Raw genomic sequence first — 24,360 nt, forward strand, 5'->3', positions numbered from 1 at the left:
GCATGATCTTATGTCTACTCAGAAGTAAATTCCGTTGACTAAATGGGGCTTACTCACAAGTAAATATGCAAAAGAGAAGCCACCTTAAAACATGAAATTCTACTGTTATTCCATTTTTAAATTGAATTCTTGTGGAAGAAGGGAAGGGGGGGGCAGAAGGCAAGGGAATTACAGCCACCAGAGCTTACTCAATGTAAAGTAAATGTTGGCATGACACATATGTTTATCCTTTTCTTATACAGTTTATAAAAAATAATTTAAACAAATCATTCTCTCTATAGCCACTGCTCAATTCCTTTGAAGTAACATGAAAGGGTTTCTCCCTCCCCAATAATTAAGCCACTGAATATCTGTCTAGCTCTGAGAGGTGAGGAATGGTTGTGGGTAAGAGAGCTCACCATGCCTGCCATGTGGCTAGATTGTCCATCCTATTCCCCTTCCTTCTATCGAGACAGAGAGAGAGAGAGAGAAAGTAAGTTAAGGATTTATTGTGAAAGAGGTTTATGGGGAAAACAAGCAAATTGCCTTTCTATAACTGGCTGTCTGGTTTTAAATATCACCCTTTCAGTTAAACATTCCAGTTCTCAATATTTCGAAGCTGGAATTTGCAGCACTTTCAAATGTGTTAATGGAAGACAAATTAATGGCCTTCAATATATGCACACAACCGAGGACCAGCAATACTATTTTGAGGTATCTGGTAATTATAGCATAATTATATTATGCATGTTAATTGCATGTAAGTTATATGAGCAAGCTGCTCATTCAGCCTTGAACCCAAGTTCTCTAGAACTACAGCACACTGCTATAGCCCACACTGCTCAGATTTGAGAATGGTTGAGCAGCAAGCTGTTCACTCAGCACCAAACCAGCCCACTCTAGTGTCATTATGATATAGTGCTATCCTGCAAAGGTTCAGGACTGCTCCAGTATGCTTCAAGGATAGGCTTCCCTTTTTCTCTTCCAACATTAGAGAGCTTCTGACACACTTAAGATTAGAAGGGAGACAAAATGACGCTGGTTCTACTGCGTCCCCAAGTTGATCATGTCATGATGTATGCATTTCTCTGTAGCCAGCACATTGTTTCTAGCTGTAAAATCCAGTGTTTTTGAAACTGCTTTTCTGATGGATTATCCCATCATGGCAGCTTAAAGCTCACTCCTAAAGTGAGCTTTAGGAGACTGTGTGACATGAACTGCCCTTGGTGTGGGTTGCTGGGAGCAGTGCTGATTGGTGGAAGGGAAAGTTGTGGTGGGGGGGAGCAGAAGGCTAAACATGTCTACCTGGAAGTAACTTCAATTGCACTTTGCCAAGTACAACAGAGGGGGCGGAAATATTCCTTTGCCTGTTGTATTAAATATTCACTGACTTTGGGAGTGGGGAAGGGGATAGGCAGCCAGCCCTGTTCCTTTGACACTGTGCTGTTGCAAATGTGCACCAGAGAAACATGCTTACTTGGGAGAAACTCTCTCCAATTGCATGTAAGTGACCTCGGAAATGGGTTGGGCAGCCAATCCTGTTCCTTTGAAACTGCACTGTTATGAATGTGCGCTGGAGAAACATGCTTACTTGGGAGTAACACTCTCCAGTTGTACTGCACTGACCACGGGGGGGGGGGGAGTGGCAGAGAGCAAGCCTCATGCCTGTTCTTTTAAAACTACGCTGGAAGTGGGAAGGTATGCCCTTATGGAGATGTGTAGGTACACAGAGCTTTATTGATTTTAAGAGCTGATGGCCCCAAATGACCCCTAATCCCACTGAGAAGGGCTAGACATAGAGGACAGCTGTCTGTTACATAAGCTTACATAAGCAACTCATCCTCGACTGAAACTCACTAAGCACGGAGAGGAAGGGGGAAAGTTGCAGGGAGCAAGCGTCTGCTCATTCGCTGTCCAGCACCTATGCAGGTGATGATGTTCAGGTCTACTTATGGGACTCCACCCACCCAACCCCAAACTAATAGTTTCAGATGCCATTTGCCCCATGCAAGTGGATTTGGGGGGAGGGGTATACACCACATTACTAGCTACTGTTTGCCAGGGAAGGAGCTAACCCAATTTGATGAATATCCGTATTTAAACAGAATCGCCTCAAAAAACGTCTCCATGTAGATTCGGCCCAGACCTGTTATACCACAGAGGCTGAGGTAACAGCAGACTCCCTCTTCTTTCACACCTGTAAAGCTCCAGAATTCTGAATCTGCAATGGGAGAAACAGCTTGTGCTTAGCTGAATATGTGGGATGGGATAAGAAGAGAAGAAGCGCAAGTTAATGGACCCAGGGGCTTTGTGATCACCATGTGCAGAATATTTGCATCATTGTTTCGAGACACCCATTCAGACCAGCTGTGCACATTCCTTGCTGAGCAGAAGCACAAGAGGAAAAATAGCTTTCCCCCCTCTTCCTCTGTACTGATGGAAGGAGCCTGCAGGGCATATTGCACATGTGGCATGCGTCCCACACTCACCCCTGCCAGCAATGCATTATTTTATTTAACTAGTGAATTATTATGTTTTTATCCCACCCTTCCTCCATCATGCTTAGGGCAGTGTACATAGGACTCTCCTCATCCATTGTATACTGTAACAACACTGTAAGATAGGCTAGTCTGAGAAAGGAGGCGGGGGCTAAAGGCTCCCAGAAAGCTCTTTGGCCAAGTCTCCTTGGTCCTAGCTCAGCACTAAAAATACTGTACCACACTAACTCTCCAGATGAACAGTGGATCAGGGGTATTCCATCATAAATTGCAGAGACTAGCAATTCCCAAATTAAGTGTTGTACGGATGGCCTTCTGCAATGCTTTATATCCCTCTCTATGGTACTTCTGTGCTAAAATATAAATATTCCAATGTGTTTAAGAATCTTTGCTCTGTTCAGTTAAACCCTGTTTCCTAATGGGAAAGGTGTCTTTGCTTAAATAGACATTATGTCACTCTTAAGCCCTTGAGTAAACAGAGCATCTCACCTCTTTACAACTAGGCAACCATAATACTGAAACTGACAAGATAAGTGTTTTTGCATAGGCACCTGTGTGGGGCAGTTTGCTAAAAAATATCAGCTCTATGGCTTAGGTTTTAAATAACACACGAACAGAAAACAACAATCCATGCATCTCTAATAATGACTTTATTGAAGAATCTTAGAACTGGCAAAATAATATTTTTATTTTTATTTTTCACAAAGAATTGGAGAAAATACATTTAATCCTGACTCCTGAAATGCTACGTCAAAAAAAAAAAAACCCTCTCATCAACACTGTCTGAGTGAGTTTTCACAGCTGCTCAAACTCTCCAGAGTGTTGACTTGTTGCATATATTTCTAATTCTGTGTTTTTCCCTCTGGCTGCAATTCCCTGTCAAGTGTACACTTGATGGCAAACTTTAGTTTGCTGCTACGCAATATGTGAAATTTGAAGATGCTAAGTAATTTCAAAATGTTTGTACACATAAATAAACATCAACGAGGAAGAATTCCAGGAATTTGGTCATCAGAAACTGAAAAATGTGATGTCAGCACTAAAGAGATTTGAAATATTTCTCCAGCACAATAAACAAGTGTTTGGAAATCATGGTGAGTATGTGGAATGGAACCAACTGAGGGAGCAAATCTATGTCCCTTGGACAGCATCTGGGATGACATAGGATTGTTTAGTTCCCTGGATCCGAGTTCATAAACAGGGCTCCAAGCTGGGAGCCAGGAAACCATGCTCCCTGCCCCCTCCCTCTTCCCCTCATAGCTGGCGCAACCGCGCCAGCTACCTGTCCGCACTCACAAAATGGAGTTCAGAGACTGGGAAAAGAGGGTGTTCCCAGGGTAGGGTGGGGAGGGGAGGAAACTGGGGCAGCAGACATCCTATATCCTATGGCCTCCCCAGCCTCTTTCTCTCCCCCTCCCAGAAGCCTCCACTAGACAGGCGAAATTGCCCGTCTAGCTTAAATGAGTGGGAGGCACAAGGTGAATAATTCAGGGCACAATCCCATGGGATCTGCCCTAGGTACACGTAAGCCTCCAAACCCGGAGGCTTACATGTATCCAATGCAGAGGTGCCTCCCACTCTGCATTGGATACATGTAAGCTTCTGGGTTTGGAGGCTTACGTGTACCTAGGGCAGATCCCATGGGATTGTGCCCTGAATTATTGATCCACTAGACATTGCTCTGTTGCACAGGATAACACAATTAAATGTAAAGATCAGCATTGTTTCAAGGCCAGTTAATCAGTACCCAACACTTTGCTTCTTCTTTTAAAACATCACATGAGCAATAAATAAATATTAACTACTATCATAGGTTAAAGAAGATACTGATAACCTCAGGTCCTAGCACACTTGGTGGGGAGAAAGTGGCACACTTGGTGGTGCCCTCCAAAGGTTCTGGACTAGAACCCCCATAATCTCTGACCATTGGCCATGCTGCCTGGGGCTTATGGGAGTTGTAGTCCAAAATATCTGGAAGGTACCTGGTTGACTACCCGGAAGTGCCCAGCATTAGGATATACAGAGAAAGCATTCCACTAGTGTTTAGCTAGATTGGGAGGGAGGCTGGAACTCTAGAGCCAAGGGGGAAAACCCAGTCCATATGATCACTGTAGCCCACCCAGGCTTATTTAAGCCACAATGGGTTGCGGCGTGTGCTAATGGCCATTTTGAATATTCAAGCCATGGTGTGTGGTTGCCACAGGTTATCATGTCATCTGAACCTGGCAAGGATTGGGTGTTAGCATGCTTAACAAACCACCCACAGTCCTAAAACAACCCATGGGTTGTGGGTGGTTTGTTAACCATGCCAACAATCCACCCTCACCAGGTTTGGACAACATGATAAGCCACAGCAAATAAGCCACAGTGGGCTGTGGCAATCATGCGAACCTGCTTACCTCAAAAGTTAGCAAACCCATCAGCATCCTAGCATTTTTGTTTCAATCAAGCCCTGGTAACATCATAAGCACTGTAATCCCTTACATGAACCATACAAAATTACCTTTGCCTTCCGTTTTAATGCAGGTTACATGAAGTGACTGTTAAATATTTATTTAGTACCAACAATGTGCTAAGCATGGTACAGAACCAGAAATACAAATTCATATTCTTGGACATCATACCACTACCTATGAAGGTGCCCATTTTAATGTTCAGTCTCAAAACTATCCCGAAAACATCAAGCAGTACCACTAGACCTGAAAGAACTATAAACTAGTACTTTCTGTTAAAGTATGTTGTCTAGGGCAACACTTCTTTTACATCTTTCCTTGCAACAGTCTGCTGATAGGAAGCAGATCAACTACCATTCCAATTTATAGCAAACAAACAAAAATGTAAGTACCATGCAGCCTTGTCAGAAGTATCTATGCATTTTTTTCTTTACGAGAAGTCCATGCTGCTTTTTAGTATGGACCAGATAAACCCATCCTGATCAAAAATAGACTGCTTTCTGTACTAAGGCCCAATTTTCAATGTTATGCCATATTACTTTGTACAGTAACATTGTCTGACATTAAAAACGACAGAAAAACAGCAGTACACCAGGAAGAGCAAAAAGAAAACAAAGAACACAAAAATTACATGCTACAAAAACAACAGCAGTGAAAGCAATTTAATTCTTCTAGCTAAAACCAAGCTCCAATGAAGTGGCAAGTTGGATATTAAGGGGAGGTTTCTGATGTTGATTCATATTTCCTAGTACTCCCATCTTGTACTTTATGCCATTAGACTACATTTTGTGAATAATTTTGTTTGTTGTTATGTAAGTGTCTGGATTCATAATTCCTCTTGTAATGAATATTTTTGGGTTATTGGGTTTGTTCGTTTTTATTAGCAACAGGATTTTTTCCCCATCTTTCCCCACTGCCCACTACCCAAACACATAGCCATACAATTTCAGCAATCCTCTTTCTTTCTTTCTTTCTTTCTTTCCCCTTCAGAGCATTATACTTTTCACAGTTTTTCCCTCCTAGGTTACCTGCACACACATACCTGCATTAAACCACTACTGCTACAACAACAGGCTGAAAAGAAAAAAAGAAATCCAAATCTTTTCCAGGTGACAAAAAAACTTCTCTGTCTGGAGCCAGTTCTTAATTGTCACATGTAATTGGACATATACAAACATGGCTTAACTCACATGCACCTTAAATATAAAAGCAGGTTAACCCTCCTAACTACTCCCATTCTTACTGTGTTCCGGCTACACAGGCTGTCTCTATCCAAAATATAATATTTACATTCCTCCCATGCTGAGCACCCATAAATCCAATTAAAGTTTGTGTGGTGTTTCAAGTCACACAATCTTCCTTTTCATAGTTGGCCTGTGTATTTTCAATCTGGACTCAAAATGATGGACCCAATTATGTCTGTGAACTGTCATAGACTCTTTCAGTACATCTGATAAAAGGGGGCAAGTCAAGAATACCATGACATAGGAGAGAAGAGCAATGGGAAGGCAGATGGCCTGAACTGCAGAAAAGTTTTAAAAGATCTGAATATTTAAACAGTCCACTGGTTTAATGAAAAGTATAAGTTATATACTCTTCCCATACCAAAAAGTCAGGGTGCCAATTAATCCCCCACCCCCATCTCACAATGTTTGAGACCACATTTGATTGTGCCTTAGAAGTATCTTTCGCTGCTTCTAGACAGAGTGTTTCTAGCACTAACAATCGAAAAGCATTGTGCAGCTTTCCATATTCCTTTCTTAACAGATTTTCTGCTGTAAAAAAGAAAGCAAGGAAAAGCAGTGGGAAAACACAGGAGGATTACAAGTGGATGATAACAATGTCTGGACCCACCCCTGTAAAATTCTGTGAATGAAGCAGGGCGATTAAAAGCCTTGTCTGGAAACACCCTACATTTTTGACCAACTCACTGGTTCAACATATTGACTGGCTGTCTTATAAACAAATGTGTCTATGTGTACTAGGTTGGCATATCAAAATCCCATAGCACTTTATGCATATATATCACATAGCATGTAATATATACATACAGTGTATGATTGTTATACTTATGAAATGAAAAAAGAGAAAAGAACCATATACTGCTGTTTTGCAGTTTAATCTTGAATATTCCAATATCAAACTGTTAAACCTTACTGCGATTATTGTCCCCAGTGAAGTCTCCTTCCCCTCGAAATCTGAAATGGTAACCCTGAGAGGAATTTGCCTTATACCAGGAAGGTGGTGGAGTTGGAGCAGGGTGCAACACCATAGCTAGTCTGGTTTTAGTGTGCGCGTTCAGCACAGAGCCTTACGGTACCCCAGGCTGCTACAGCAATCCATGGTGTTTAGCAATTGGTAAGATCTTTTGAAGATACATTTCCTATACAAGGTAATGAAACTCTAATTAACAGCCTTCTTTAAACATGTCTCAACACAGCATTCATTTTCTTTCTTGTACTTCTGCTGCCAACTGAGGGTGTCTTGTTAATTTCTGCAAACATACCATTGGACCAGATTTGAAAGCATGAGGAATGTTCAGCAGGGTATTTCAACACCATAATAATTACAGAAACCATTTCCAGCCTAATTATCATAGTTCTACTATTTAGCCTAATGATCAACATCATTCATCAAAATATCTGTTTTTTATTCTTTTTAATGGCCATCTCTCATACTAATGTTCTCTCAAGGTCTCACAATTTCACTGCGGTGAAGTTAATTTTCATTATTTCCTTCTTTCACAAATGGCATAAAATATCAGCTCCAACAGTACTCTTCAAATGCTATTATCTTTTTTTTAAAACCACATTTTAATCAAGCTAGCTGTTCTTCTTTCTACGTCTACACTCATCTTTCTAGTAAATTCCAGCTGTCAGCCACTATTCCTCAGAAAGTTGAACAAGGATAACTTACATCCAATCTGCATCATTCTTGAAGATAAGAATCACTATTGTCCAACATATTTTCATCCGGATTCTGCACTATACCAAATAACAAGGGGAATGAGAAGCATTTCTAGGAAAACCAGGTACTTCCACACTACTACTCCAAATGACTGAGTGCAGGAAGTGCAGACTGTGTAGTCGCTGCTGGTTCTGAACCAATTCACAATGACTGAGAGGGACAAGCACAGTCTGAAACACTTCACGCATCCAGAAGTATAGGAACAACCTGTCCACTCCCCAATATTAGAACTGTCCAGACAATCTCTCCAAGTCTTTATACCAGGAACCAAAGTATCAAATTGCAGTGAGGGTCTTTTGAGATGACTACAACAAAATGCTCTTTAGTAAACCCCAACAAAGCTTTTTTCTCCCCTATCCATGACTCTCACTTGACCCCTAAAAGAGAATGACACCTCTTGCACCATTGGCTTCTGCAGAGAAGCACAAGTTATTTGTGCTTTGGGGTTTGGTTTTGTTTTCCACTTCTCTCCAATGTATGCTCTAAATAACTATAAACCTTTTGCGGGAGGAAATAAAGTATAGTTTCAAGTTAGCGAGCTATACTCCCTCTTTCTGTTAGCCTCCATTTGAAGAACAGAAAACCCAGCACATTCTTAAGTGCTTTGTCCATCTCCCCCTTCCTAAATTATAATTCAAAAAGTAATCTTTCCTTCTATATCTAACATGTCTATATTGACATATACACTAAAAGGCAATTCCACGGGATCAGCAGAATCATGCACATTTGGGAGGGCACATGGGAATGAGTTGCTGGTGTGCATACATGCACGCACAGGAAAGACAGGCTCTCGTTTCTAGGAATGAGTTGCTGGTGTGCATACATGCACGCACAGGAAAGACAGGCTCTCGTTTCTAGGAATGAGTTGCTGGTGTGCATACATGCACGCACAGGAAAGACAGGCTCTCGTTTCTAGGAATGAGTTGCTGGTGTGCATACATGCACGCACAGGAAAGACAGGCTCTCGTTTCTAGGAATGAGTTGCTGGTGTGCATACATGCACGCACAGGAAAGACAGGCTCTCGTTTCTAGGAATGAGTTGCTGGTGTGCATACATGCACGCACAGGAAAGACAGGCTCTCGTTTCTAGGAATGAGTTGCTGGTGTGCATACATGCACGCACAGGAAAGACAGGCTCTCGTTTCTAGGAATGAGTTGCTGGTGTGCATACATGCACGCACAGGAAAGACAGGCTCTCGTTTCTAGGAATGAGTTGCTGGTGTGCATACATGCACGCACAGGAAAGACAGGCTCTCGTTTCTAGGAATGAGTTGCTGGTGTGCATACATGCACGCACAGGAAAGACAGGCTCTCGTTTCTAGGAATGAGTTGCTGGTGTGCATACATGCACGCACAGGAAAGACAGGCTCTCGTTTCTAGGAATGAGTTGCTGGTGTGCATACATGCACGCACAGGAAAGACAGGCTCTCGTTTCTAGGAATGAGTTGCTGGTGTGCATACATGCACGCACAGGAAAGACAGGCTCTCGTTTCTAGGAATGAGTTGCTGGTGTGCATACATGCACGCACAGGAAAGACAGGCTCTCGTTTCTAGGAATGAGTTGCTGGTGTGCATACATGCACGCACAGGAAAGACAGGCTCTCGTTTCTAGGAATGAGTTGCTGGTGTGCATACATGCACGCACAGGAAAGACAGGCTCTCGTTTCTAGGAATGAGTTGCTGGTGTGCATACATGCACGCACAGGAAAGACAGGCTCTCGTTTCTAGGAATGAGTTGCTGGTGTGCATACATGCACGCACAGGAAAGACAGGCTCTCGTTTCTAGGAATGAGTTGCTGGTGTGCATACATGCACGCACAGGAAAGACAGGCTCTCGTTTCTAGGAATGAGTTGCTGGTGTGCATACATGCACGCACAGGAAAGACAGGCTCTCGTTTCTAGGAATGAGTTGCTGGTGTGCATACATGCACGCACAGGAAAGACAGGCTCTCGTTTCTAGGAATGAGTTGCTGGTGTGCATACATGCACGCACAGGAAAGACAGGCTCTCGTTTCTAGGAATGAGTTGCTGGTGTGCATACATGCACGCACAGGAAAGACAGGCTCTCGTTTCTAGGAATGAGTTGCTGGTGTGCATACATGCACGCACAGGAAAGACAGGCTCTCGTTTCTAGGAATGAGTTGCTGGTGTGCATACATGCACGCACAGGAAAGACAGGCTCTCGTTTCTAGGAATGAGTTGCTGGTGTGCATACATGCACGCACAGGAAAGACAGGCTCTCGTTTCTAGGAATGAGTTGCTGGTGTGCATACATGCACGCACAGGAAAGACAGGCTCTCGTTTCTAGGAATGAGTTGCTGGTGTGCATACATGCACGCACAGGAAAGACAGGCTCTCGTTTCTAGGAATGAGTTGCTGGTGTGCATACATGCACGCACAGGAAAGACAGGCTCTCGTTTCTAGGAATGAGTTGCTGGTGTGCATACATGCACGCACAGGAAAGACAGGCTCTCGTTTCTAGGAATGAGTTGCTGGTGTGCATACATGCACGCACAGGAAAGACAGGCTCTCGTTTCTAGGAATGAGTTGCTGGTGTGCATACATGCACGCACAGGAAAGACAGGCTCTCGTTTCTAGGAATGAGTTGCTGGTGTGCATACATGCACGCACAGGAAAGACAGGCTCTCGTTTCTAGGAATGAGTTGCTGGTGTGCATACATGCACGCACAGGAAAGACAGGCTCTCGTTTCTAGGAATGAGTTGCTGGTGTGCATACATGCACGCACAGGAAAGACAGGCTCTCGTTTCTAGGAATGAGTTGCTGGTGTGCATACATGCACGCACAGGAAAGACAGGCTCTCGTTTCTAGGAATGAGTTGCTGGTGTGCATACATGCACGCACAGGAAAGACAGGCTCTCGTTTCTAGGAATGAGTTGCTGGTGTGCATACATGCACGCACAGGAAAGACAGGCTCTCGTTGCTAGGAATGAGTTGCTGGTGTGCATACATGCACGCACAGGAAAGACAGGCTCTCGTTGCTAGGAATGAGTTGCTGGTGTGCATACATGCACGCACAGGAAAGACAGGCTCTCGTTGCTAGGAATGAGTTGCTGGTGTGCATACATGCACGCACAGGAAAGACAGGCTCTCGTTGCTAGGAATGAGTTGCTGGTGTGCATACATGCACGCACAGGAAAGACAGGCTCTCGTTGCTAGGAATGAGTTGCTGGTGTGCATACATGCACGCACAGGAAAGACAGGCTCTCGTTGCTAGGAATGAGTTGCTGGTGTGCATACATGCACGCACAGGAAAGACAGGCTCTCGTTGCTAGGAATGAGTTGCTGGTGTGCATACATGCACGCACAGGAAAGACAGGCTCTCGTTGCTAGGAATGAGTTGCTGGTGTGCATACATGCACGCACAGGAAAGACAGGCTCTCGTTGCTAGGAATGAGTTGCTGGTGTGCATACATGCACGCACAGGAAAGACAGGCTCTCGTTGCTAGGAATGAGTTGCTGGTGTGCATACATGCACGCACAGGAAAGACAGGCTCTCGTTGCTAGGAATGAGTTGCTGGTGTGCATACATCCACGCACAGGAAAGACAGGCTCTCGTTGCTAGGAATGAGTTGCTGGTGTGCATACATGCACGCACAGGAAAGACAGGCTCTCGTTGCTAGGAATGAGTTGCTGGTGTGCATACATGCACGCACAGGAAAGACAGGCTCTCGTTGCTAGGAATGAGTTGCTGGTGTGCATACATGCACGCACAGGAAAGACAGGCTCTCGTTGCTAGGAATGAGTTGCTGGTGTGCATACATGCACGCACAGGAAAGACAGGCTCTCGTTGCTAGGAATGAGTTGCTGGTGTGCATACATGCACGCACAGGAAAGACAGGCTCTCGTTGCTAGGAATGAGTTGCTGGTGTGCATACATCCACGCACAGGAAAGACAGGCTCTCGTTGCTAGGAATGAGTTGCTGGTGTGCATACATCCACGCACAGGAAAGACAGGCTCTCGTTTCTAGGAATGAGTTGCTGGTGTGCATACATCCACGCACAGGAAAGACAGGCTCTCGTTTCTAGGAATGAGTTGCTGGTGTGCATACATCCACGCACAGGAAAGACAGGCTCTCGTTTCTAGGAATGAGTTGCTGGTGTGCATACATGCACGCACAGGAAAGACAGGCTCTCGTTTCTAGGAATGAGTTGCTGGTGTGCATACATGCACGCACAGGAAAGACAGGCTCTCGTTTCTAGGAATGAGTTGCTGGTGTGCATACATGCACGCACAGGAAAGACAGGCTCTCGTTTCTAGGAATGAGTTGCTGGTGTGCATACATGCACGCACAGGAAAGACAGGGTCTCGTTTCTAGGAATGAGTTGCTGGTGTGCATACATGCACGCACAGGAAAGACAGGCTCTCGTTTCTAGGAATGAGTTGCTGGTGTGCATACATGCACGCACAGGAAAGACAGGCTCTCGTTTCTAGGAATGAGTTGCTGGTGTGCATACATGCACGCACAGGAAAGACAGGCTCTCGTTTCTAGGAATGAGTTGCTGGTGTGCATACATGCACGCACAGGAAAGACAGGCTCTCGTTTCTAGGAATGAGTTGCTGGTGTGCATACATGCACGCACAGGAAAGACAGGCTCTCGTTTCTAGGAATGAGTTGCTGGTGTGCATACATGCACGCACAGGAAAGACAGGCTCTCGTTTCTAGGAATGAGTTGCTGGTGTGCATACATGCACGCACAGGAAAGACAGGCTCTCGTTTCTAGGAATGAGTTGCTGGTGTGCATACATGCACGCACAGGAAAGACAGGCTCTCGTTTCTAGGAATGAGTTGCTGGTGTGCATACATCCACGCACAGGAAAGACAGGCTCTCGTTTCTAGGAATGAGTTGCTGGTGTGCATACATGCACGCACAGGAAAGACAGGCTCTCGTTTCTAGGAATGAGTTGCTGGTGTGCATACATGCACGCACAGGAAAGACAGGCTCTCGTTTCTAGGAATGAGTTGCTGGTGTGCATACATGCACGCACAGGAAAGACAGGCTCTCGTTTCTAGGAATGAGTTGCTGGTGTGCATACATGCACGCACAGGAAAGACAGGCTCTCGTTTCTAGGAATGAGTTGCTGGTGTGCATACATGCACGCACAGGAAAGACAGGCTCTCGTTTCTAGGAATGAGTTGCTGGTGTGCATACATGCACGCACAGGAAAGACAGGCTCTCGTTTCTAGGAATGAGTTGCTGGTGTGCATACATGCACGCACAGGAAAGACAGGCTCTCGTTTCTAGGAATGAGTTGCTGGTGTGCATACATGCACGCACAGGAAAGACAGGCTCTCGTTGCTAGGAATGAGTTGCTGGTGTGCATACATGCACGCACAGGAAAGACAGGCTCTCGTTGCTAGGAATGAGTTGCTGGTGTGCATACATGCACGCACAGGAAAGACAGGCTCTCGTTGCTAGGAATGAGTTGCTGGTGTGCATACATGCACGCACAGGAAAGACAGGCTCTCGTTGCTAGGAATGAGTTGCTGGTGTGCATACATGCACGCACAGGAAAGACAGGCTCTCGTTGCTAGGAATGAGTTGCTGGTGTGCATACATGCACGCACAGGAAAGACAGGCTCTCGTTGCTAGGAATGAGTTGCTGGTGTGCATACATGCACGCACAGGAAAGACAGGCTCTCGTTGCTAGGAATGAGTTGCTGGTGTGCATACATGCACGCACAGGAAAGACAGGCTCTCGTTGCTAGGAATGAGTTGCTGGTGTGCATACATGCACGCACAGGAAAGACAGGCTCTCGTTGCTAGGAATGAGTTGCTGGTGTGCATACATCCACGCACAGGAAAGACAGGCTCTCGTTGCTAGGAATGAGTTGCTGGTGTGCATACATGCACGCACAGGAAAGACAGGCTCTCGTTGCTAGGAATGAGTTGCTGGTGTGCATACATCCACGCACAGGAAAGACAGGCTCTCGTTGCTAGGAATGAGTTGCTGGTGTGCATACATCCACGCACAGGAAAGACAGGCTCTCGTTGCTAGGAATGAGTTGCTGGTGTGCATACATCCACGCACAGGAAAGACAGGCTCTCGTTGCTAGGAATGAGTTGCTGGTGTGCATACATCCACGCACAGGAAAGACAGGCTCTCGTTGCTAGGAATGAGTTGCTGGTGTGCATACATGCACGCACAGGAAAGACAGGCTCTCGTTGCTAGGAATGAGTTGCTGGTGTGCATACATGCACGCACAGGAAAGACAGGCTCTCGTTGCTAGGAATGAGTTGCTGGTGTGCATACATCCACGCACAGGAAAGACAGGCTCTCGTTGCTAGGAATGAGTTGCTGGTGTGCATACATGCACGCACAGGAAAGACAGGCTCTCGTTGCTAGGAATGAGTTGCTGGTGTGCATACATGCACGCACAGGAAAGACAGGCTCTCGTTGCTAGGAATGAGTTGCTGGTGTGCATACATCCACGCACAGGAAAGACAGGCTCTCGTTGCTAGGAATGAGTTGCTGGTGTGCATACATCCACGCACAGGAAAGACAGGCTCTCGTTTCTAGGAATGAGTTGCTGGTGTGCATACATCCACGCACAGGAAAGACAGGCTCTCGTTTCTAGGAATGAGTTGCTGGTGTGCATACATGCACGCACAGGAAAGACAGGCTCTCGTTTCTAGGAATGAGTTGCTGGTGTGCATACATGCACGCACAGGAAAGACAGGCTCTCGTTTCTAGGAATGAGTTGCTGGTGTGCATACATGCACGCACAGGAAAGACAGGCTCTCGTTTCTAGGAATGAGTTGCTGGTGTGCATACATGCACGCACAGGAAAGACAGGCTCTCGTTTCTAGGAATGAGTTGCTGGTGTGCATACATGCACGCACAGGAAAGACAGGCTCTCGTTTCTAGGAATGAGTTGCTGGTGTGCATACATGCACGCACAGGAAAGACAGGCTCTCGTTTCTAGGAATGAGTTGCTGGTGTGCATACATGCACGCACAGGAAAGACAGGCTCTCGTTTCTAGGAATGAGTTGCTGGTGTGCATACATGCACGCACAGGAAAGACAGGCTCTCGTTTCTAGGAATGAGTTGCTGGTGTGCATACATGCACGCACAGGAAAGACAGGCTCTCGTTTCTAGGAATGAGTTGCTGGTGTGCATACATGCACGCACAGGAAAGACAGGCTCTCGTTTCTAGGAATGAGTTGCTGGTGTGCATACATGCACGCACAGGAAAGACAGGCTCTCGTTTCTAGGAATGAGTTGCTGGTGTGCATACATGCACGCACAGGAAAGACAGGCTCTCGTTTCTAGGAATGAGTTGCTGGTGTGCATACATGCACGCACAGGAAAGACAGGCTCTCGTTTCTAGGAATGAGTTGCTGGTGTGCATACATGCACGCACAGGAAAGACAGGCTCTCGTTTCTAGGAATGAGTTGCTGGTGTGCATACATGCACGCACAGGAAAGACAGGCTCTCGTTTCTAGGAATGAGTTGCTGGTGTGCATACATGCACGCACAGGAAAGACAGGCTCTCGTTTCTAGGAATGAGTTGCTGGTGTGCATACATGCACGCACAGGAAAGACAGGCTCTCGTTTCTAGGAATGAGTTGCTGGTGTGCATACATGCACGCACAGGAAAGACAGGCTCTCGTTTCTAGGAATGAGTTGCTGGTGTGCATACATGCACGCACAGGAAAGACAGGCTCTCGTTTCTAGGAATGAGTTGCTGGTGTGCATACATGCACGCACAGGAAAGACAGGCTCTCGTTTCTAGGAATGAGTTGCTGGTGTGCATACATGCACGCACAGGAAAGACAGGCTCTCGTTTCTAGGAATGAGTTGCTGGTGTGCATACATGCACGCACAGGAAAGACAGGCTCTCGTTTCTAGGAATGAGTTGCTGGTGTGCATACATGCACGCACAGGAAAGACAGGCTCTCGTTTCTAGGAATGAGTTGCTGGTGTGCATACATGCACGCACAGGAAAGACAGGCTCTCGTTTCTAGGAATGAGTTGCTGGTGTGCATACATGCACGCACAGGAAAGACAGGCTCTCGTTTCTAGGAATGAGTTGCTGGTGTGCATACATGCACGCACAGGAAAGACAGGCTCTCGTTTCTAGGAATGAGTTGCTGGTGTGCATACATGCACGCACAGGAAAGACAGGCTCTCGTTTCTAGGAATGAGTTGCTGGTGTGCATACATGCACGCACAGGAAAGACAGGCTCTCGTTTCTAGGAATGAGTTGCTGGTGTGCATACATGCACGCACAGGAAAGACAGGCTCTCGTTTCTAGGAATGAGTTGCTGGTGTGCATACATGCACGCACAGGAAAGACAGGCTCTCGTTTCTAGGAATGAGTTGCTGGTGTGCATACATGCACGCACAGGAAAGACAGGCTCTCGTTTCTAGGAATGAGTTGCTGGTGTGCATACATGCACGCACAGGAAAGACAGGCTCTCGTTTCTAGGAATGAGTTGCTGGTGTGCATACATGCACGCACAGGAAAGACAGGCTCTCGTTTCTAGGAATGAGTTGCTGGTGTGCATACATGCACGCACAGGGAAGACAGGCTCTCGTTTCTAGGAATGAGTTGCTGGTGTGCATACATGCACGCACAGGGAAGACAGGCTCTCGTTTCTAGGAATGAGTTGCTGGTGTGCATACATGCACGCACAGGAAAGACAGGCTCTCGTTTCTAGGAATGAGTTGCTGGTGTGCATACATGCACGCACAGGAAAGACAGGCTCTCGTTTCTAGGAATGAGTTGCTGGTGTGCATACATGCACGCACAGGAAAGACAGGCTCTCGTTTCTAGGAATGAGTTGCTGGTGTGCATACATGCACGCACAGGAAAGACAGGCTCTCGTTTCTAGGAATGAGTTGCTGGTGTGCATACATGCACGCACAGGAAAGACAGGCTCTCGTTTCTAGGAATGAGTTGCTGGTGTGCATACATGCACGCACAGGAAAGACAGGCTCTCGTTTCTAGGAATGAGTTGCTGGTGTGCATACATGCACGCACAGGAAAGACAGGCTCTCGTTTCTAGGAATGAGTTGCTGGTGTGCATACATGCACGCACAGGAAAGACAGGCTCTCGTTTCTAGGAATGAGTTGCTGGTGTGCATACATGCACGCACAGGAAAGACAGGCTCTCGTTTCTAGGAATGAGTTGCTGGTGTGCATACATGCACGCACAGGAAAGACAGGCTCTCGTTTCTAGGAATGAGTTGCTGGTGTGCATACATGCACGCACAGGAAAGACAGGCTCTCGTTTCTAGGAATGAGTTGCTGGTGTGCATACATGCACGCACAGGAAAGACAGGCTCTCGTTTCTAGGAATGAGTTGCTGGTGTGCATACATCCACGCACAGGAAAGACAGGCTCTCGTTTCTAGGAATGAGTTGCTGGTGTGCATACATCCACGCACAGGAAAGACAGGCTCTAGTTTCTAGGAATGAGTTGCTGGTGTGCATACATCCACGCACAGGAAAGACAGGCTCTAGTTTCTAGGAATGAGTTGCTGGTGTGCATACATCCACGCACAGGAAAGACAGGCTCTAGTTTCCTAGGCAATATATCACACTTCAGTCAAAATCACCATCACTGAGGATGATTCCTTTAATATTCAACATAAATTAAGTTCCTTTAATATTCAACATAAATTAAGTGACTGGAAGGTGTGAAGTGCTCTGGGATATGCTGGCACATGGATTACATAGAAGAAAGGATTCCTGAAAAGGGGTCATAGCTTGGTTGTAGAGAATGTGTTTTGCATGCAGAAGGCCCCAGCTTCAATTCCTGGCATTAAAAGGATTTCAAGTGGCAAAGCCAGGGAAGACTTCTGCTTGAAACCTAGGAGAGCCACTGTTCCTCCGAATAGACAACACTGGGCAAGATGGACCAATAATCTGATAATGCAAAGAATCCTTATATGTTAAGAAACACAGCTAGTAGTAGGGGTAGTAATCATCACTCATCCAAGAGACTGCAAAATATTAACAGAGCAATCCTATGCATGTGTACTTAGAAGTAAGTCCCACTATGCTCAATGGATCTTACTCCCAGGCACGAGAGATAAAGGATCACAGTCTAAGTGTTTCATTACTACACAGAAAACGAGCTTTTACTTGTTTCAAGCTTGCATTTGATTACACCAGCCTTCCCAAACCTGGTGCCCTCCAGATGTGCAGAACGACAAGCCCCATCATTCCCAGCTTGCACAACTATTGGCCATGCTAGATGGGAATGATGGGAGATATAGCCCAACACATTTGGGGGGCACTAGGTTGGGAAAGGCTGATTTACATGATCAAGACATAAATGCAAGATATGTTTGAAGGAAACAGCTCCTCAATAGAACTCTAAAATCAGTTATCCTTTGGCTAAGCTGCCCAAAGAAGCATGTAAACAGTACCATGGTCAGTACCACAGGTGCACAGAACTGTATACCAGCAACTTACAAAAAGCACGGACAGCGACTTGAGGTAACTTACAAGCAAGGGATGTGTGGCTGCAAAATGGATACAGGGCACATAATGAGACTCAGAGTCCATATGAGCACAACCCTGAATTAACAGTGTTGTTTTCCCAAGGATGATAGAAACAAGCCCCTTATGCTGTAACCAAAAAGCTGTGATTTCATATGAAGCTGTGATATACCAAGCTAGACCATTGGTTCATCTAGCCCAGTGTTTACTCAAAGTAGTAACAGCTCCTTAAGCTCTCAGGCAGAGATCTCTCTGGGACTATTTTCACTGGGTGATACCAGGTATTGAACCTGGGATCTTGTGCATGCAATATAAGAGGAGTCATGCTGGATCAGACCAAAGGCCCACCTAGTCAAGCTTTCTATGCTCACAGTAGCCAACCAAATGCTTTTGAAAAGCCCACAACAGGATATGAATGCAACAGCACCTTCCCACTCATGTCCTCCAGCAACTGGCATTGAGAGGCATACTGCCTCTGATACTGGAGGTAATATATAGCCATCATGATTAGCTGCCATTGATTGCTCCATTAATTTGTCTAATCCCCTTTTAAAGCCACCCAAGTTGGTGGCCATCAACAAAAGTTTCCAATGTGTCTAATCAGAGAAGTCTGAAGTTTCAAAATATTGAACAGGTTCTACGCAGTTATAAGCTTATAAAATAAGCTCTGATTTGAGAGAAGTCTGTTATATAATACAGATGGTAGTGAAAGAGGAGCCAAAGCCCCCTTCTGCTTCAGAGATCAGTGGTCCATTGATAACTAGTACTAAAGTGGCTGTTTAGTTTGCACGCACAAATGTACTTTTGGGGCCCTTTCCCCATCCCATGAGATGGCCTTTTCATTATATTTGAAATAAGAGGCATATCTTAAAACAGGAACTGGTGGCGATCCAGTAGGATTACATCTCAGGGCTCGTTATATTCTTCCCCTTAGCTTGGCACCTGCCAGCTTCATAGAATGGTATGACAATTCTGCAAACGCAACGCTGCTCTACGTTGTGATTTAAAGTTCTGATCCTTGTAAAGTTCTGATCCTGGAGCTCATTAGTAGGTGAGATCGGGATGTGAGTGGTGCAACTAGAACGCACTTTCGGACTAACAAAGGCGCGGGGTGGGGGGAAGAGAGATGGGCGAAAGCATGACTTCCAAAAGAGGGGAAGAACCTACCGCTTTTATTTGAAGAATACGTTTCTAGCCCGCGCGTAAATACGTACACACACACGCGACGTGTCAACAGGTGCTAATCAAAGTTTCCCGAGGGCTCCACCCCTTTCCTCATCATCAAACTCACCCAGGTTGACGAAACTCATGACCATGTCAGCGTCGTTGAGGAAGGCGCTGTCCTGTGAGCTGGCCAAGGCAGGAGAAGCGCCGCCGCCGCCGCCGGAGGATCCCGGGTGGTGGCTGAGGAGCGTTTTGCGCTGCAGGGGGTGCGCGGTCGGGGGGTCCCGGCTTCTCCCGCGGTGCTCTGCCTCTTCTTCCTCCGCCGCCTCCTCGCTGGACAGGGTATTGTACAGATCCAGCATGAAGAGCGGAGCTGAGTTGAGCCTGCCCGGCGGGGGCACCAACTCTGGCCGCCGCTGCTGCTGCTGCTGGGGAAGCGCAGCTTCTTCCTCTCCGGGCTGTTGCTGCAACCCGTGCACGGGTCGGGGCCGGTGAGGCAAGCCCAGCACGGACAATATTTCCTTCTGCATCTCCCGTTTTTCGTGGGACTTGAGGCGCCGGTAGAGGAAGCCCGCAGGGGAGGAGGAAGAGGAGGTGGAGACCGGCGCCTGAGGCTGCTCTTTGCTGCTCGCGCCGTCGCCCGCAGCGCTCCTGCCGCCCGGGAGCAGCGCCCCCGCGGCGGGCACAACGGGCAACACCGGCGGCGGGGAACAGCGGCAGCAGCTGCTGCTGCACACCAGCGCCCACCACCAAAGCCAGCGCAGCCTCAACGGCATCGCTGTCCCCGCCTCTCCTACCTGCGGCTCGCTTTAACTGATGGCTAAGGCTTGCCTGAGAAGAGCGCGCGCGCGCGCTCTCCTCTTTCCCACCCCTCTTCCTTCGGGGTGGGGGCTAATTCATTGGAGGGGGAGGGGAGGGGTTGGAGCCTCCCTCAGAGTAACTAACCGCATAGCTCTTTCTCAGCCCTCCCGCGCGGGGGCGCTGCAAAGGGGTCTGCTCCGCCGCCCCCCCCCCCCCGCTCCGCCGGGACGACAGAAAAAGGTCCTGCCCAGGTGCAACTTTCCCACAACGCCCACTCCCCCTCCGCCTCTCGCGCAAGACAGCTCGCGCTCTTCTGGTGGAGAGTTCCGGCCCGCAAAGTGGTCTACTTCTGCTCGGCGTCTGTCTTTCTCCCCAGGCGGGACAGCCGGCGGTTTGTTTTGCGCCTCTTCCTCTTGTCCCCAGGCCCCCTCCTTCACGCGAAGAGCGAGTGAGAAGGAGCCGCCCGCCTGCCCACCTCGTCCCTCTCACAAGAGTGGAGTTGGTGCGGACAGGGAAGAAAGAAGAACCCGCTTGACAAGAGGTGGGGGTGGGAAAGAGCAGAAAGGGGGGGGGGAACCAGATCAAAAATGCCACCAAAAAAAAAGTAAATTTAAAAAACCGCCTCCCTCCTCCCCTTTCTTTCTTCTTCCCTCCCTCCCTGGGAGGCAAAAGCGCTTGCCAAAACAGCAGCTTCCCCGTGAAGGTCTCCTTTTGCGCGAAAGATGGAGTTTTCAAGACAATCCCAATTGCGCGCGCTCTCCCCTCGTCAGCACGGGCAGCCTTGAGTCACTCATGTGAGTGGCGGCTGTTGCTCGCAGGTACCACGACCCAGCTGGCAGAAGCGCCCGCCTCCCCCTCTTTTGATGGGCAGCGGAGGCAACTATTGAAGAGGCCCCCGGTCCCTGTCCGTCACTGCGGAAGCCTCTCCTCCCCAGGAGGGGGCGTTGCCTCCTGCAAACTCCGGCGCCGGGCCCTGCCTCTGATGGGTTCCACTTCTGCTCCTTCCCAGAATAAGATAGGCGGATAAGGACTAAAACAGACCAGAAACGATCTGCTGCCGAAATGGAAATACATGTGAAGAGGACGAGGGAGGAATGTGTGTTTGGTTTTTCTCTTGTCCTGGCTAGAACTAGTGTTGGGAAGAGACAGGGAAATTTGGGATGGGCTTTTGGGGGGGGGGGGGGAAGCACCTTCCATAGTGAAATTTTGGCTTTCAATCAATAACAGAATAGCTATGACTGGATATATTTTATGTCTGAGGGGGCTTTGCTTCCAACTGCAGCTTTTAAAAAGTGCTATTTTTGTCTGGTGAGATGGAAAGGGGAGGGGGGGAGACCAAGGAGGCAAAACGAGATTTTTGCGGGGGGGGGGGGATGCATGCATAGATAGATAAAAAATCTAGCCCGCCTTTAAGGGTGGAGCCCTCTCAAGGCAGCATACAAAATAAAAACCACACAAAGTGGATATAATTTTTAAAAATCCACAAAAACATGTTTCAATGAAATCTATAAAAATTGAGATTTCCAAATAAAATTAACCGAAACATAACCTACTAGTAAAAAACCAACAGCCCAGACTTGAGGAAAGGCCAGCCGAGTGGGTGTTCAGGAACAGAAGGTGGTTTACATCTCATAGGTGAAACAAAGGCTAATCTTATGCATGCTTATATGTGGCTTTTACCTCTGATTAATGGCACTGGGCTAAAAGAATAGCTAGATTAACTTAACTGATCAACCATGTGCAGCCTTCCACAGAGCTTTTTTTTCTTCTTTTTTTAGGGGGGTGCTCTTCCCAAAGATCACCTTGACTGACCCTAGAAGCCTCATTCCTTGGCCCTAGATAGTATTGAAGCATAAACATGAATGTAGTAGCAAGAATTCCCCCACCGGCCCCAGGGAAGGAAGAAAGGCACATTTCTGCAGCACAGAATCCTATAGAAAATGCCTAGGCTTGCAGAGTATCTGTTCTAAGGCGCACTAAGCAGGTAAAGGCACCCGTAAGACAGGAGCCTGTTAGGGCCTCTAGAGAACCTGCAAGATTTACTTGGAAGTCACTGTTCTCATCTCCACAAACATAAGGAAGCTTCTTCATAATGGCACAGGTGTGCTGATGCCTCTGGTTGTTCTACAATGAAATGGAAATGCTTGTACAAACTCACCAAGGGACTACTTGGATCAATAGCAGATGCTGCCTTTACCAGCTTGGCTTTTCTAGTGTTTCAAAACTAGGAGGGAAGCAACATTCCAGACTATCATCATAAATCACTGCATCCTATATTGGTTCTCTTCCTACTGTTCCTGTACTTGACAGGCATACGATGAGAACATTTTTCAAAAGGTGAGTACCAAGTACAGATATTCGGGCTATTATAAGTAGAAACAGTCTTTGCTTGAACTGTGATTTCACGCTGTTCCATAGAATAGATTGATCACTGAAAATACCTTACATTTATGTACCGTTGATGATAAGTGCCGTAGCTTAGCACTTCTCTGGATCTGATATGTTGTATTTAATATACTCACTACTTGAAAAGATTCATAATTTTTTAGAGTGTTTTGTCCTTCCACATTATCGCACACTTTGTATTAAAGTTCTAATTAAAGCTGGTCTAGAGTGAAGGATTCAGAAATGGCAAGTTTTCTGAATCAACTTTTACAGCAGGGAGGTTATTTATATATTGTTTAAAAAATCTCCATTAAGAGGAATAACCAGCTGAACAGACAAGGCTCCTGCACCTGTAAGGGAGGGGTTTGGGATCTCTTTCAGCCCAACAGCCAAACTGAGTTTTGGAGACACTCTGGGGGCAAATTCCAGTAGTGGGTGGGACTGAAAACCATGGGGCAGGGCTAAAATGCCAGTATATTTGGTCTCTTACTGCCAGTAATTTAAGCCTTAGGAGAGGGGAGAAAACATGCACAAGCCAGGAAACCACCAAATTCGCAGTCAATGGGAATGAGGTGGGGCTAGGGAAGGGTGCATGGCCAAACTTGGAAGGCTGGATTGCTAGGCTAGATTTGGCCTGTGGGCTTGAGGTTTAACACCCCTGCTTTAGTTATGTAGAAGCAAGAATTTCAATGGGTGCAACTGTTTAATGTGGCACAGTGCTACAAGGGGGTAAGATAAGGTGCACAAGCTGGAATTCCCTCTTCTTCACAGCTGTTAAGTACAGGAGCCCAGTCATCCTAACCAAAAGTCACCTTCCAGTTTAATATATCAACTTACATTGGGCTGTGGCTATTTTCCTTTTATGGATTTGCATGGATCTTAAGGATCTACATCCGTCTGAAAAGGAGTCACAAGAGCAGACACCCTTCCTGACTGCCAGTCATGTAATGAGCAGAAATTCTTGGTCAGACAATCAGCTGTGAGTTTATATATTCACTCACATGTGCTTCCTCCTCTTTTCCACAACTTATTTATGGCAGTCCTCGTACTAAAAACAATGTATCATGTTTCACAAGTAGAATAGTTAACAGGAAGTATAATAACCTGTGAATGACTTCAGCAGGAAGTCCATGAACTCAGGACAGGGTTTTTGTTTTGTTTTTTGGATAAACTAAGTAGTTAATCTTTGTTCACTCCAAAAGAGCTACATAAATATTTGCCTTTGCCTAACAAATACACCAAGAAGAAAAGACAGTTATGCATATAATTTCACTTACCTTTTTTTTTTAACACTACTAAGGGTGCAATCCTATGCAAGTTTAGACAGAAAAAAGTCCTACAACTCCCAGCATAGCTGGCTGGGGAATGCTGGGAGTTGTAGGACTTTTTTCTGCCTAACCCTGCATAGGATTGCACCCTTAGAGCACTACATAACTACTAAGTGCCCAAGGAACTTCACATATTATTCAGCATTTGTACAACAACCCTATAAGACAAAGCACTACTATAGCTCCCATATTACAGATGGGGAAGAGCTAACCCTACAAAATACTTGTCTAAGACTACTTGGCATGTTTATGGCTGATACAGAAAGAAAGAAAGAAAGAAAGAAAGAAAGAAAGAAAGAAAGAAAGAA

The 24,360-nt window shown here is 46.4% G+C and overlaps 1 protein-coding gene across 1 annotated transcript in view; it reads right to left on the minus strand.

Annotated features, from left to right (window-relative positions):
• The window catches only part of BMP6 (bone morphogenetic protein 6), a 138,397-nt gene extending 117,199 nt beyond the window's left edge, over positions 1 to 21,198 (minus strand). The window contains exon 1 of the mRNA XM_084850361.1: positions 19,666 to 21,198. Coding sequence (XP_084706487.1) covers positions 19,666 to 20,314 — 649 coding nt within the window. The 5' untranslated portion in view covers positions 20,315 to 21,198. The remainder of the gene's footprint in view (positions 1 to 19,665) is intronic.
• Between the last annotated feature and the right edge of the window lie 3,162 nt (positions 21,199 to 24,360).

The sequence above is a fragment of the Heloderma suspectum genome, chromosome 4 (genome assembly GCF_057233095.1).
Source record: "Heloderma suspectum isolate Gila_16-S chromosome 4, 16-S_ref, whole genome shotgun sequence".
In the NCBI taxonomy this organism is placed as follows: domain Eukaryota; kingdom Metazoa; phylum Chordata; class Lepidosauria; order Squamata; family Helodermatidae; genus Heloderma; species Heloderma suspectum.